Raw genomic sequence first — 14,411 nt, forward strand, 5'->3', positions numbered from 1 at the left:
AGTAATGGCATATGCAGCTGTGCTCTGTGAGCCCCAGCACTGAGTGTTCAGAGGAGGCATGGCAATCATTTTAAAATAGTATTTTAATACTTGGCAGATGCTGAGGAAATTTCCTCAGTGCTACTTCTGGGTTGGGCACCCAGGGGCTCCTGAGAATGTGTTGCAAGAAACATGAGGACTAAGTTGCGTCCTTATGCTTCTCTTTTCCCTTCAGCAAGGGCATTAGAAATCAATCTCTTCCATTTAATCTTAGGGTCTTAACGTAAGTGGTAGAAGCTTGCCACTGTCTTTTTGATTCCGGCCGAAGCCAAATCCTCATGCACGAGGTTGTCTCAGACACTGACAGCAATAGTCAGCCAGGAAGGGGAGATCAGTAGAGCAGCCTCTGAGAAAGGTTATCTTATTTCCAATAATTATTATGCTGAATGTTTCTATGGTGACATGCTTGCCTAAACTGAAGTATACCCATGGTCCCCCCAGAACCATGTGAGTTTTTATGCTGGAGAGAGGCCAGGTTGTGGTTCAGTGTTATCCAGGAGGGTAAACATACAGAAACATATCTCCATGCGTGGTTAAAAGCACCACTGGAGGCTTCATGTGTCTTTCATGGGGTATGACTGTGGGAAAGGAGTGCAGTTTCTTCTGCTGAGCACCACACAACAGATCATACTGGTTTGGTACGTTTTGCATTAGTGGGCAACGACTGTCTAGGTATGCATTGCTGAAATGCAATCAACGTGGCTAGAGCAGAGCTGGCAGTCACTCAGGTCTGTGCAGTCAGTGAAGAACAGGCTTTTCTGCTGCATTTTAGGTAAACAAACTGTCATAACTGTTGCTGGAATTGATGAAGTTACTGCAGAGCTCACCTGCCAGCCTTCTGAGAATTCAGGTGCCAGCAGAGTTGCATCAGGCAGTGCTCTTGCTTCACCTACCTACCTAGGGCAAAGTCTTCCTTGAAGTGTTGGTGAGGTTGGGTAATTGGCACTGCTTCTGTCAGATGTCTGTAGCCTGCTGACATCTTTGCCAGTACTCCTTTGCTACACTGAGACACGCATGCGCTCTCCTGTGAGTCAGCCCTCTGTTTTAATCACAGAGTGGTGATCTGCCTTCACTGAAGTAGCAGAAGCTCTTGTTACTTTGGGAGATCAGCCTGTTCCACTGAACAGCTATGGTGTACAGGTCCATAAATTAAGAAGTCTGGGACAGTCTGAAGAACAGCCAAACAACTTCATTTCTTAGGGGAAATACTTGAAAACACAGAGTTTGCAGAGATCTGTTCTGATGGAGGGTCCTGTCAGATGGATCTCTATCTGCTGCATTTGTTGAGCCAGCTCCTCCCCAAGTATGCTTTAGCAGTGTACTTTGGCGTCACTCCATTAAGATGAGTGCAGTGTGTTGATGTATACTGGCTTTGTCCTACTGCGGCTGGTATTGGTTATGTAGGCCAGGGGAATGGCTGTGTTCCAAAGGGAACTGTGATTTTGGGTTTCTTGATATAACAGAAGAGTCTTGGTACTTATGTAATGAAAAGCAAGTCACCTTACTGGAAAGTAGAAACGATGTGATAGTAGGTGATGAAAGGCTGAGTTTGTGAAGTGGTCTGTTCTTTTTAAAACAGTAAACAAAGCAGTCTTCTCTTCAAAGCCTGTTCCCATCAGTACATAGTGCTTAAACTCTATCTGGGTCTGGGAAGAAGAGTTTTTTTCACCTTCAGATGTAGCAAAAGCCTTCCAGGCAGCAGTGCAATTACTGTACCAAGCCATTTTGCAGCTGTACCCAACTTCTGTTTCTTAAGGGGAATTGGCAGCCTGGGCTGACCGTTGTATCAGGGAATGCAGCAGAATTAGGAATCTGAGGATGGCCCTGAGCAAGGACTTGTCTGGGGTCCACCTGTAACTCCCCGTTCTGCATGATGAATGTGGTTTACCTTTTCATTCCCTTTTGTCTTTTACTTAGGAATTTCCTGTGACTTTCTAGTGCCCAGTTGATGATTAACTCTGCCTTTACCCAGGGAGAAATATTCATTAGATGATTAGATTAGCAAGCCACTAGAATTGGATTAAGATAATTACTTCTTGTAAGTGAAGCAGGAAGAGTTGGCATAGTGTCTGCAGAGCTTCTCCTGTCAGCTATACAGGAAAGTGGAAGGGAAGAGAGCTGGTGAGCCAGTCGTGAGTAGTTAGGGGGAAGCTTAAGTGCTTTTGTGTGTAATAGTCAGTGAAAGCTGCGGGCAGGATTTCTCCAAGGAAATCTGCTTATGAAGTGAAGTCAGCCAGTCTTTATACATTCCATCAGAGGCAAGCATTCTCTACCTTTACTGTAACCTTTTGTCCGTAGCACACGTGAAGTCCTGGCATCAAAATTGGGGCATGGTAGATTAAAGGCACAGATGTGCATTTGTAGTTTATGATGATGATTCCTTCCTAATAAGGTTTTTATCAGAGCGAGAGTTTTTTGGTTTGTTTGTTTTTCAACTAATCCTCTTACGTACCTCAGATAAATTCTTTCTCTTGTCCTGAATATTAATCTGATTGTCAAAATACTCTTTATGGTTTTGCTTCAGACTTTTGCATTCCCAGGGATGAGTAGCAACTGATTACAATAGTTTTAGATGGCAGTCACCTGATCAAGCATACTGTCATAATCTCTTGAAGATAATCACTAAAAATATATCTTCCTTAATCCCCTTTGCTGGATAAGAGGAAAAGAGAAGGATTGATAAGGACAGTGTGCTGCAGTAGAAGGCTGATTGTGCACTACAGGTTGCTTCCGTAACTTCTTCCCGATAGAAATGCCGTTTTTTCCCATCCTAAACAGCTTTGGGAAGCTGTGTGGATCAAGTAAAAGTAAAGAATTGGTGCTGGAAAAAGTGAAATACAGAAATTCAGTCAAAAGGATGTCAATTATTGAGGATGGGGATATTGCAGAGGTCCTGTATCTCATTCCGAAGCAGAGCTTACTGAAGCAACTGCCCTACTTGAATCCAGATGACTACTACTTGTGTGAGCAGTTATTTGGTGGTCCTGAGGATCTGGGTAAGTGAAGATTGACATCAGAGCATGATTTTTGTTCAGTATGCAGATTTAATTGCTTTACAGCTAGCTTCTTTGTTTTGTATAGCAGCAAGATGCTTTGTGACAGCAAGTGTGCAGAAATATTTGTAGTTACCGACAGAAGAGAATAAGAATTTATTTATTTATATATTTATTTATAGAAGTTGACTCTGAGTAGTAAAAAAAATGGATACAGGTTCATCTCTATGTGACCGTCTAGGGAAAAAGGAGGCATTGATCTGCTGAAGTACTCGAGCTAGAAATGCACCTTTTGAAAGCACAGCAACGTTTGGTGGTGTGTTCCAGACCTTTCCTACGGGTTTTATGAAACTCTATTCCTTTTTGTTTTGAACCTATTGCCAAGTAGTTTCAATCAAAGCTGCCTAATTTCTGAATTGGAAGAGAAGCTTAAAGGTCTTTCCCTGTTCATCGTATTCCTTGTAAATTTAAAAATATAAATATGACTTAAGTATATAAATGTCGTATATCTGTGAACCTGAAAAAGCAGGTGTCATTTAGCTTTGCCACCTCCAGTGTTTCACACTGGTATTCTGGAGGAAACCTCTACAGACACTTGAGGAGTTTTTGTAAAGCTTTGTGAATTTAACATAGAAAATTGATTGAGCAGTGACTGCGTATATGGTCAGCCCACGTGGGACTCTGAAGAGATGCTCTGTGTTTGTAGCCACCTTTTCTGCAATTTTCTTCTATTTTGTATGGGATGTAAATCTCACTAGAAATATACAGTTTTTGCAATTCTTCGCAAATCTGTCAGCTTTCGGAAGGATAGTGAGGCAGGTGCTGTTAGCGGTTTGCCATCATCCTGCAGTTTGAGTGCTACTATTCAATAGGATGGATGTTATGGTTCTGGTTTCCAGTGGTGTGGAATAGCTGAGAAGTTGCAAGGTATCTGTTGCCTCAGCTTTGCTAAGTTGCAGTGTAAGTGGAGTCAATCAGCTGCTTAAAACAGAAGTAGTGAAATGCTTACTGAAAAGGTCCTGGATGTAAAAGCTGTATTGTGACTTTAAGATAGAAAACGCCTGAGGCCATTTCTTAGGCCATGTGACTGCTTGAGGATTAGGGTGCTTCAAGTACCAGAAGATTTAGCAGTTTATATATGTTCCTGACAGACAGCTTGCTGTCTGTATTTGGCTTTACAAACAGAGATTAGAAGTCACCCCATCCGAGTCATTTGGAGACTCAACCAGTGTTTTGATTGCTCCTAATAAGTAGAATTATAACCACCAGGAAAGGCCCGTTTCTTAGGGTTTTGGAAGGTCAGGAATCTTCTCACAAGTGCAGAGCTGTTTAGTATTCAGGAATTGAGTCTTTGGAGTCTCAGGGATTTAACCTGTGATATGCTGTGATATGCTCATCACTCAGCATGACGCTGGTGGTTTCATAAGTGGAAGGCTGGAGCCATCACATAAGTTTAGCAGCGGCGTGATGTAGACAGTTAGGAGTAGTTTAAGACTGTAGAAAGCTTAAGAGTCGAAAGAGATTTCAAATCACTGTAAGGTAAATGCAAAATGGGAGTCCTGGGTTTCATTGGGCCAGCAAAATTTGCTGAGCAGCCTTTGCTCCTGAATCCGGGAGAGATGGAGAGGGGCTGCTTCCCAGAGGGAACTGCCAGCATGGTTGTTTTCTGCAGCCAGACCCATGTTAGCCTAGGATACCTACTTAAGCATGTGGCTGGGAGTCTCTGGAAGCAGGACTGCCATACAAAGACCATGGAAAAACATCTGCTATTTGAGACAAGTAAAGTTGAAAGCTGGTTGCAAAATAACTGGGGAATTTCAAAGAGAAAGTTGACTTGGAACGTGTGATATTGCTTCTTGTCTGAGACGCTGTCTTCTGTCATTGTACTTGATTCCATGTACAGCCTTTGTCTTTTCCTCCAGCCTGAATTCTGTTTGATTCAGCAGTGGCATACACCTGAGGGAAAGGAGATACGTGTCATATTATCTAACCGACCTCCTGCATGAGTTTAGTAACTGTTTATGTAACAGTCTTAATTTATAGCAGTGCTTGTGAGAGTGGCTGCTTGTGTTGGATCGGTTGAGTGTAAAGGAAGACAGAAGGAAGTTGAGAGAATGAGGAGGTGGGGCAGTTTAGAGTATATGAAAGCAGAAAAGTGGTGAGCCAGGGTTCAGATTAGACCACTGCAGGAACATTTATAATGCACAGAGACCTTGTGAAAAATGGGGGCTTGTGGAAGGGGTCTCTGTGTAATGTGTGTATCTTTGCAGGGACAGGAATCCACATGGTTAAGTGAGGAGTCACAAGGAGGTTTGGTGTTCTTGAGAGGATTTGGCTGTACAGACCCAATATAGAAGGTCCAATTATAAAATACTAGCTGCAGCATAAGCATTTGAATGAATCCACTCTAAGATCCAACACGTCATCTTGCTTGCATCAGTAGGATTTTCTTGGGGTGTTATATGGGAAAACTGGAATACAACACCAATGCTGTTAGTCCCCAGAGAAACAGGGGTTGTTTTGAGCCACATGGCCATTTTCCATGCTTAGTACCAAGATCTCCCTGAAGTCTCTTTGTTACCAGTCCCTGTTTTTATCTGGAGGGAAAGAAGGAAGATGCAAATTGAAAAATGAATTAATATTTTAATCTTTATCCTACCTGCTGGTGGTGTTCCTAGGAGCTCCCTGCAGCATATGTATTTGATATGACCTGTGGCCATAGGGTTTTAATGGTGCTTTGTGAGTCTGTAAAGTGTCCAGAGCTAGGCAGTGTTGTGTGTGGCAAGTGGTGATGTGAGAGAGAAAAGCCCACGTTCTGTTGGCATCATAGTAGCTGGCACTCTTTCTTTAGATGCTGGCACATGCTGTGCAGGCTTCTTGTGTGCTTCAGATAAGGTGGCTCTGCTTCTTGATAGCTTTTTGCGTAGATTGCTTCAAGTGAGTGATCTCTCCTGGCCTCAATCCCTCTAATATTGTCTTTATAAAGTTGACTTGAATATGGAGTATGCCTTAAAAGTCTGTGCTAATCCAGGGCTATGAGCATTATGTCATTCTCCTGCAGAACAATATCTGAATGCAGAATGGTCCTGATAAATCAGTGATGTGATTTGAAATTGTGCAGCTGAACTTCAACAGATACAAATCTGGAATGTTGGACTTGCACAGATAAGAGATGGAAAATAACTAACAGTATTCCAGGAAAGCGTTTGGAGAATAATGATACTTCTCACAATAAAAATAGAAATCAATTTTACAAAACTGCTGTAAAAAATCTATTCGTGTTGTGGGATGCATTAGCAGGGTATGTGTACAGCAGGGGAGATGGTTCTTTGTTACTGAAGAGACTTCTGCTGGGTACTGCCTGAGGTTTTGGATATCACATGTCAGGAAAGATGCCAATAAACATGAAGAAAACCAGTAGAAGGCAGTGAGAATAGCAAGTTTAGGTGAGAAGACTTTTAGGGAAATATTAATAGATTTAGATTGACTTAATCCAGAAGAGTGGAGATAAGTGATGGATTTACTCAACCATCAGGTGTGTAAGAGGTTGTCAAATGGAGATGTTCTGCGTTGTACTGGGAAGCACAGAATGAGAGCTGTGTTTGCAGCAGGGAAGATCAGTTTGCGTAACTGCATAACCTGACTTTCTGCAGATGCAGAGAAGTGAAGGAACAATTTGCCAAAGTATATTTTGGAAACTTTTTGGAGGTTTTTATGAATGTTGTGAAGAATGTTGGTGCTTGAGCCCACCCAGCACATGGCTATGTGACCTTCTGTTTCTGTGGTCACAGATTGTCAGCTAAGAGCCTAATGGAGTGCATATTTCTCTGGTTGCATTATTTTTTAATTGTTGTTTTTGAGAAGCACATGATCCCAGTGTTTTGATCCAGATGCAGATTTGCAGGAGGCCACATTTCTCCCTCCTTGAAATCTCATTCTTCTGGAGACAACTTTGTGGTGTTACAGTAGATAACAGTAGGCATTAGGCATAACAATAGACAGTAGGCATTGTGCTGTGTGTTTCCTGGCCTGAGCATGTAATCGATGTCAGACTGTCACCCTGGGAGCAGCCTCTGTCTCTCAGGTGCTTTTCAGCACCTCTGGAGATTGGTTGCAAACCCATTGTGCTACCGGTGATCATTCAGAGTTCACCATGAAGCGTCACATGTGGCTGGTAAGGCTCAGCCAAGCACAGCTAAGCTGCTGTCCCCTGGGCTCCTGCACTTGCAGAGCCTCTCTAACAATTGCTGTCACCAAGTAGGAAACCCAGCTTTCCTCCTGGCTGCACAGAGCCTTGTGTTACATGGCAAGGGCTTGTGCATAAGCTGTGCTCGCAGGTGAAAGCATTCTCTCTGCTTGTATTAGGGAAGCTGCTTGCTTCTCTACCCTCCACTGCAGGGACAGTGCTGTTGTGCTTTGTGTCCTGCAATGGTTGCAGGTGTTGAAGAGGCAATTGCTTAGTTCAGCTTTAGCAGAACAAAGTTGCTTTTCACTGCTCACCATTACACATAAGCAGATGTTCTCACTTGTGTTGCTCCAGGATTTGCAGCGAGAGGCACAGCAGGACAGGTTCATGTGATTTTGTTGTTTCAGTACTTATTGTGCTAGGGATAATTTGCTTCTGCCAATAGCTGAGTGCTGATTTTGTGCTGGAGTAAGAAAAGCAGCTTCAACTACCAATATTAGGACCTAAAAATCTTTGGTTCTGTGATTGTGCGAGGACCAAAAAAAAAGAGAAGAGTTAATTAGAACCAAATCTTAGTCCCCTGCTGGTTTGCAGGATCTCTACTCCTATTTAATCACCGTGCCATTTTTAATTTAGGTGTTCAGACATTTAATGTCATCTTAACTGCTGGCTTGCTGTTTCTGTTTGCTGTGGGCCAGCTCATTGCCAGTGCTGAAGATCAGTCCGAGCTAATATGCTTAGTAGTACATCAGTGGTTTAGCATTAATCTTCATTAATGTAGCATGGGTTAGGTTAGAGCAACAGACTTCACCTCTGTAGGTCTCGTTGCTCCTCTCTACCTGAATTATTAGTTACATTTTATTCAAAAAATATTGAAATTGCAATCCCTGCTTCACTAGATGCTAGCAAGAAAAATTAGCTAAATTAGCTTTGAGTAGGAAGAAATAATGAAAATATTGGGGGATTTTGCTTCCTATATGGCTATAGCCAAAGGTAAAAGAAGTGTGAAGATTACTGAGGGGAATTTAAGCCAAGTTCTCACTTGCTTTGTAACTGTTATGCTGCTGAGTGCAGGCAGCTGTGGTTGGAAGGAAGGTGCTGTGGGCCTGTGACCCCACTGCTGTTTACAGGATTCCTCCTCTCTTGCTCCTATCAGTGCAGCTGTATAATCTCGGTGTTTTTATCACAGAACTGAGAGTGAAGCACAGGCAGCTCCTGCTTGAGCAGGCAACGGGCGGGCGCTCAGCCCCTCACCTGTGGGGCAGGCAGATCTGAGGTGCAAACTGCCTTCAAGCTAAAGATCTTGTCTTTCTGCCAGTGGAGAAAGCAGGGGTGATGTCGGGATGGGGAGTAGAGGAAATAACAACTGCTGTTGCTTCTCATCTGAGAGTTGTGCCTTGGGCTTGTGCTCTGCTGTAAATATAGGGATGGTGTGTATTTAGTGTCCATATCATAATTTGCCTCATCTTTAGGAACTGTGGACTTCACTCACCTGCTTTATTGGGTGTTACACTGTTGAGGCGTACACCAGAGGGTAACTCTCAGTGAGATGCTCCATCACATCTCTCCAGACTGCAGAACACACAGCTTGCTGCTTTGCTCTGCAAATAAGGTGATGGGATGCTTTGATCTGTTCTTTCTCGGGGCTCTCATGGAAAGTTCTTCAGGCTGGAGAATCCTTGTCGCAGTCCTGCTGATTGCACTGAGCACCGAACTCCTCTGACAGGCTGTAGAGGTTATTCTGTAAAGTTAATCCAATTCTGAAGTGGATTATCAATATCAAATCTCCTTAACCTTAGGCACATACAGTAAAGCATGACACTTGTATATATTCTTTCCTGTCAGGAATTCCTATCTTCATGCAGCGTTAAGAGTAATTGTCAGATGGTTACTGATAGTATGTGCATATTTCTGTCTGCAGCAGTATTTGCTTTGATTGTGAATTCATTAGCCTAATTCATTTTACAGCAGGTGAATAGTGATGATTTTGTATGGTAAGTTTTGAATAAATGTACTTAGTGTAAAGCGCTGTCAGTAGGCAGTGCTCCCCTGCTGTATCTCAGTTCAAGCGTCTGCATGGAGCAAAAGTTCACATGGGTGCTCCTGAAGTATGATCTTCTTTCTAAGGATTAGCAGCAACGTAAGCAGTGTGGAAGTCAGTTGTTATATCAATAACACAAATGTGTGTTCAGAGCTAAATGTTTGTACGTGCCTACTGTGAGAAAAGTATCCAGCAGTGAGCTTTGTATGGTTTTGGAGCCACTGCAGAGAGGTATAACGTAGCCAGCTTTCCTCATCTGTTTTTAAAGAGATGATGTGGAGGTTCCAGGTGCTGTTTACATAAGCTTGTGCGTTAGAGGCTTCTTAATGTTTACAGATTAAAGATGAGTGACTGTTTCCTTATTTTGTCTTGCAGTAAATAAAACATCACCAGTTTTCTGTTTATCTATATTTTTTGCTATTCTGTTTAGCATAATAGCAGCCTACTGAGAAGGTCTTGCTTGCAAGAACCTCAGAAAATCAAATTTTGTTTTAAGAAACCTGGCATACTTACTAGATCAAAGCCTGCGAAGCACCTAATTCCTGAGGAATCTAGTTTTTAAGAGTGTTAAATGTTTGCACTTAAAAAGAAATAAATTGTCATATCAGCTCAGATCAGAATGAAATACACTGCTGTGATAGGTCAGGTGATGCATTTGGCAACTTCTTGTTTATTTTCATTACTATAAAAGAATGATGGCACAGGATTGTAAATGCCAGTATTACAGAGTGCTTTCAGTTCAAAATACTGTGGTGTTGATGGCAAAGAAAAGAATAGTGGAAAACTTAGGGATAGGACCCAGCCCATTGGGCTTTAATTGTCTGAGGGTTAGCCTTACTGTCACTAGGCTCTAAGCAGAGCTATGGGGGGAGGAGGTGGGGTTGAACCTGGAGAGAGCAATGCGAATGAAGCAGTCTACCAAACACCTGGGAATGAACACCCAGCTATTCAGATGTATGTATGGGAATAGTTTTTTCATGTGCAAGCTGAGTTCTGCTCAGCTCTGTGTCTGAAAAACTCCACTGAAATCATCAGCTTTGCCCAAGTCAGTCGTCTGCTTTCTTCTGTGCTGGAGTCCTTCACAAGCATCGCTGCTTGTGCTGCTTTAAAGGTTGGAAAATGTGTCAGTTGTCCAAGTGGCTGAGGAAGACACATCAAAAGAACAGGCTGCTGGACTGGACTGTGTCCAAGGGGAACAGAAGTCAGGAAATACTTTGTATAGCATTCAGGTGTTGAAACTGACAACTATGTTCTTCCACATCAGGACAGAGGGACCACTGCAGGATTGCAAGAGGTCTCATGTTGACAACTTCGTTTTTCCTGAGTGGGCAAAGTCAGGATAACAACCAAAGTAATTGTTGTTTTTGCAAAAGCTGCATCACTGACACTTTGGAGAAGTGGTGACTTAAACTGACTGAGGCTATACAGGGGTGAAGCTGTGCGAGCCTGTGGCAGGCTTTGCTGTCAGGGCTGTGCCAGGCTTTTTGCTGGAAGGAAAAAGACATTAATTAGAGGATATTTTCCTGGATGTTATTTAAGACTACAATTTCTCCCTCTGTGATTTCTAGCAGGCAGTTTCCATCACTGATGGATTAACAGAAGATACCAGTTTTTAAGGAGTTATATAAGAACAGTGTTTTGATACTCACAAGCCATGGCCTCATCTATGAAGAATGAGAGCAAGATAAAAAATACAAAAGGCAACTTTCAAATAACAGATCTGAAGTCATGACTGAACTGTTTAGTATCTTAACGTGTACTTTTTCAACATTATCACCATACAGGAAAAAGCAAAACACAGTGGTTGACTCTTTCATTTTGTGATCTCAATATGACCCCCGTGTCCTTTGGTGAACGTGCAGGCTACTTTTCATCATGAAATAGCAGTAATGTAAGTATGCTGTGTAGCTATCCTGTACTCATTGTGAATATTTCAGCCTGGTTTTGTTCCAGGGAAACTCTACTGAAGTTATAGAGTGCCAAAAGTATTGTAAGGGAAAAAAGGATGTTTTTGTTTCTTCAAAATATGTGCCTCTAAGTATCAGTAAGCACCAGGGCTGTGTTTCAGGAGTTGCTGTCTGTCTTTCCTCTCTGGTTTAGCATTTATGAGTAGGTCCTGAATTGTGCAGCAAGGTAAATGTCTGTGTCAGGTGTAGAACAATGAGATTAAAAGAAAAAATGATCCCACTTTAAAAAGATGTTTCTGAGAATACCAGCATCTGATCTCTATATCTTCTTGTGCTAGAGTCAGTGGCATTTGATTCCTAAACTGCCCAGCCTAACATGTTGCAGTTTGTGCTTTGAGACTTATTGCTGTGTACACGCTGCAGTGAAACACTGCAACTTTCCGTGGCTGAATGACGCGATGAAAGCTTCTATTCAGCAACGGGCAAGATGAGATACAGCGGTGCTAATCTGTGACACATGTGAAAAATGGAACTAATGAACTCAGAGGACAGAAAGTCCAGATACCAGCAGTCATATTCTTTGTCTGCAGCTGCTGGAACAACAAAAAAAAGAATGGTAATCATTGCAGCCCTTTGGAGGGTGTCAGAAGATCTCAGGAAGGAGTTAACATCTGTGGACATAGAGCATAGTCTGTGCTCTGCACATCAGCTCAAATATTTATGAATGAAGGTCAGATGTGGCCTTTCCAAGCTGCAGTCCCCTGACTGTTTACAAAATACCGCTTGAAGAAGAGCACAGCCAGGCTGAGTTACAACCTGACTGTGTGTGTGTGGGTCAGAAATGTGACACAGTGAATTCTGTGTGGTGGGGCTGAGCCCAGCCCTATGCTGGGGCTCTGCTATTAATAACAGCTCTGAGTCACAGAAGCAACGATGTCAGACTGCCGGGCTGCGCCTCGCTTACATGTTGGGCTGCTAACAATAGAAAGCCAGCCGAGGTTTGCTGGGGGATAACTGCTTTTTTCCATACATGAATCTCTGTCAGTCTCTCTAATTTATGTATTTAATTATGAAAGAATATCATTGATTAAGATGGATCTTTTGGGTGAAGCAGACTCATTCATTTCTTTCTGTTGTTCTTGTGGCATTTTATACAAAACACTTAGGATTTATTTACTGAAAATATTTTTAATGCTGGATGTATGTTCTGTTTTTCCAGCATGTGTCAGCCATCTGGTTCTCTGGCTGGCTGGTGCCTACAGCCAGTTTCTTTATATCAATTTATCTTTCCCTACGTATAGCTGCACTGAGAAGGAATTCTCTCATGGAAGTGTGAGTTCCAGGTCAGACCCAATTCTAAAAATTAGAGGTTTCTCAAGAAACAGAGGTTCCTCAGACTCGGGGCTGTACGTAGGGTTTGCTTTAGGGTGCTGTGTAATTTGTTCCTCCTCCATGTAACCTAGACCAGATAGAGCCCTGAGCTGTGGTCAAGTTGAAGCTGTAAGCCAATGAATCTGCCCATCTCCTAGCCCAGAATAGCTTTGTATTCAACCCAGCTCTCTTCTGCTGAGGTCACCTTTGTCCTTGGCAAGTCAGTTCATTTTCCTTTGTCATTTTCTCCACCTCTAAAACAGGTATTAAAATATACTGCCCAAGGGAAGGCATGCTGGGGTAGGTTTATGTTGGCAAAATCACTTGTGGCCAGCTACAGTGAGGAATAAAGTTATTTATAAACGAGGAAAAAGCAGTGTATAAATACAATAGTATTGCTACTTGATACAGGTAGGATAAATGTATTAAAAATAAAACATGTTAAGTGCTTTTCATGAGCATTCAGGATTCTGAGTAATCGTATTTCAAAGCTTTTGTCCATAACTGGGAATAAAAATGGGCTTGTGAGAATAGAGCTTTAATTCTCACCTAACTCTGAGCTGTTACCTTTTAATAAAAAACAGAAATATTCCCTATTGTGCTATAAGACAGTGAGATTTGCTGATATTGTAAGGAGTTTGTTTGTATGGTTTTTAACCTCAACTTATTACTGGCCAATCCTTCCCTGGTAGTGTTTAGTGCCTGTTAAACCAAGGCTTGGAAGGTTGGTTTGTTGTCCAGAGTCACCAGTGGTGAGATGCGGGGGGTGAGCTTCACCTCATCAGTGCTGCTGGTTTGGTATGCTGCTCTTTCTTCTCAATTCCGTGAGTACTTACGGCTGTCATCCCCAGAGGAGTCACAGAAGAGGAGTTGGAGCTCCCAGGTGTTTGGTGACTCAGAGTACACGGTACTTGACTCACACCAGCTGGGCTATGGTACTAAACCCCGTTGCTCACTGATCTTGCAATTCCGATATTCATTTTATTTTAATTCTTATTTCGTGTAGTAAGCACTCCCAGTTTGTGGATACTGTATGTGTTATTGTGTTCTGTACCACGGTCAGGGGACATTAGGAGATTATTTATGACCATGCCTTGTGGTCTCGTAATTGTTGTTTGGTAACAGTTTTAAATTAAAACCAGGAGTGGATGGAGTTCTCACCAGAGAAAATCCACTGTGCTGCAGCCTGCCTCAGCATTTGCCCGTGTTCATCTTGTATTTCCCTTTCTCATCCTGGCTCAGCTTGAGTAAATAAAAATCAAAAAGCCCTCGCAGAACGCGCTTCAGCTCTGCGTGTGTTTGAGCAGCTCCCTCTTTTCTCCCACATCTTCTGACTGTCAGCCTTTTGCCAGTCGCTTGGGAGCAGATTATTGCCAGCTCAGTCCTGTGAGGGTAGAGGAATGCAAGGTGGTGTCAGCGCCGGGAGCCGCGGCCATGGAATCCAGCATTTGTTACGCAGCAGCAGCTGAAGCGGGCTGGCTCGGCACAAGGGGCAGAGTCCATATGCAGGGTAGGAGCTGCAGGAAGAGACCACCGTGGGAGAAGATAAGAGGCACACAAAGAAGAGACGGGGCGAGCGATAGGACTGCATCCGCGCTCGTAGGAAATCTGAGGAAGACAATTATCTGGAATAAGCTCCTGCTTTCTTTTTTTCTGTTTTTTTTTTTTTTTTTTTTAATTTTAAATTCACCTCAACCAAACGCTGCTGGAGAAGAGGTTCTGTTTAAATTGCTTCAGCTAATTCTTGCTGCTTCCACGACGAGGCAAATTTGTTTGCCATGGTGAAAGAAAAAGGTAATTCTGTTTATTGGCAGATTGGAACTGAAAAGGACTAATGTGCCAGCCACAATTACCTGAGGTTTAAACCTTTGCAT

At 42.7% G+C, this 14,411-nt stretch overlaps 1 protein-coding gene across 11 annotated transcripts in view; it reads left to right on the forward strand.

Annotated features, from left to right (window-relative positions):
- ABLIM1 (actin binding LIM protein 1) overlaps positions 1 to 14,411 on the forward strand; it is a 168,258-nt gene that overhangs the window by 54,970 nt on the left and 98,877 nt on the right. Inside the window, exon 1 of one of the 11 annotated variants that reach the window (XM_052678263.1) lies at positions 13,880 to 14,331. The exons of the other annotated variants lie outside the window; for them this stretch is intronic. Within the exon in view, the coding sequence (XP_052534223.1) occupies positions 14,316 to 14,331 (16 nt within the window). The 5' untranslated portion in view covers positions 13,880 to 14,315. Of the gene's footprint in view, positions 1 to 13,879; positions 14,332 to 14,411 lie in introns of those variants that run through there. 11 annotated transcript variants of the gene reach the window in all.

Source organism: Tympanuchus pallidicinctus, unplaced genomic scaffold (genome assembly GCF_026119805.1).
Source record: "Tympanuchus pallidicinctus isolate F22 unplaced genomic scaffold, pur_lepc_1.0 scaffold16, whole genome shotgun sequence".
In the NCBI taxonomy this organism is placed as follows: Eukaryota; Metazoa; Chordata; class Aves; order Galliformes; family Phasianidae; genus Tympanuchus; species Tympanuchus pallidicinctus.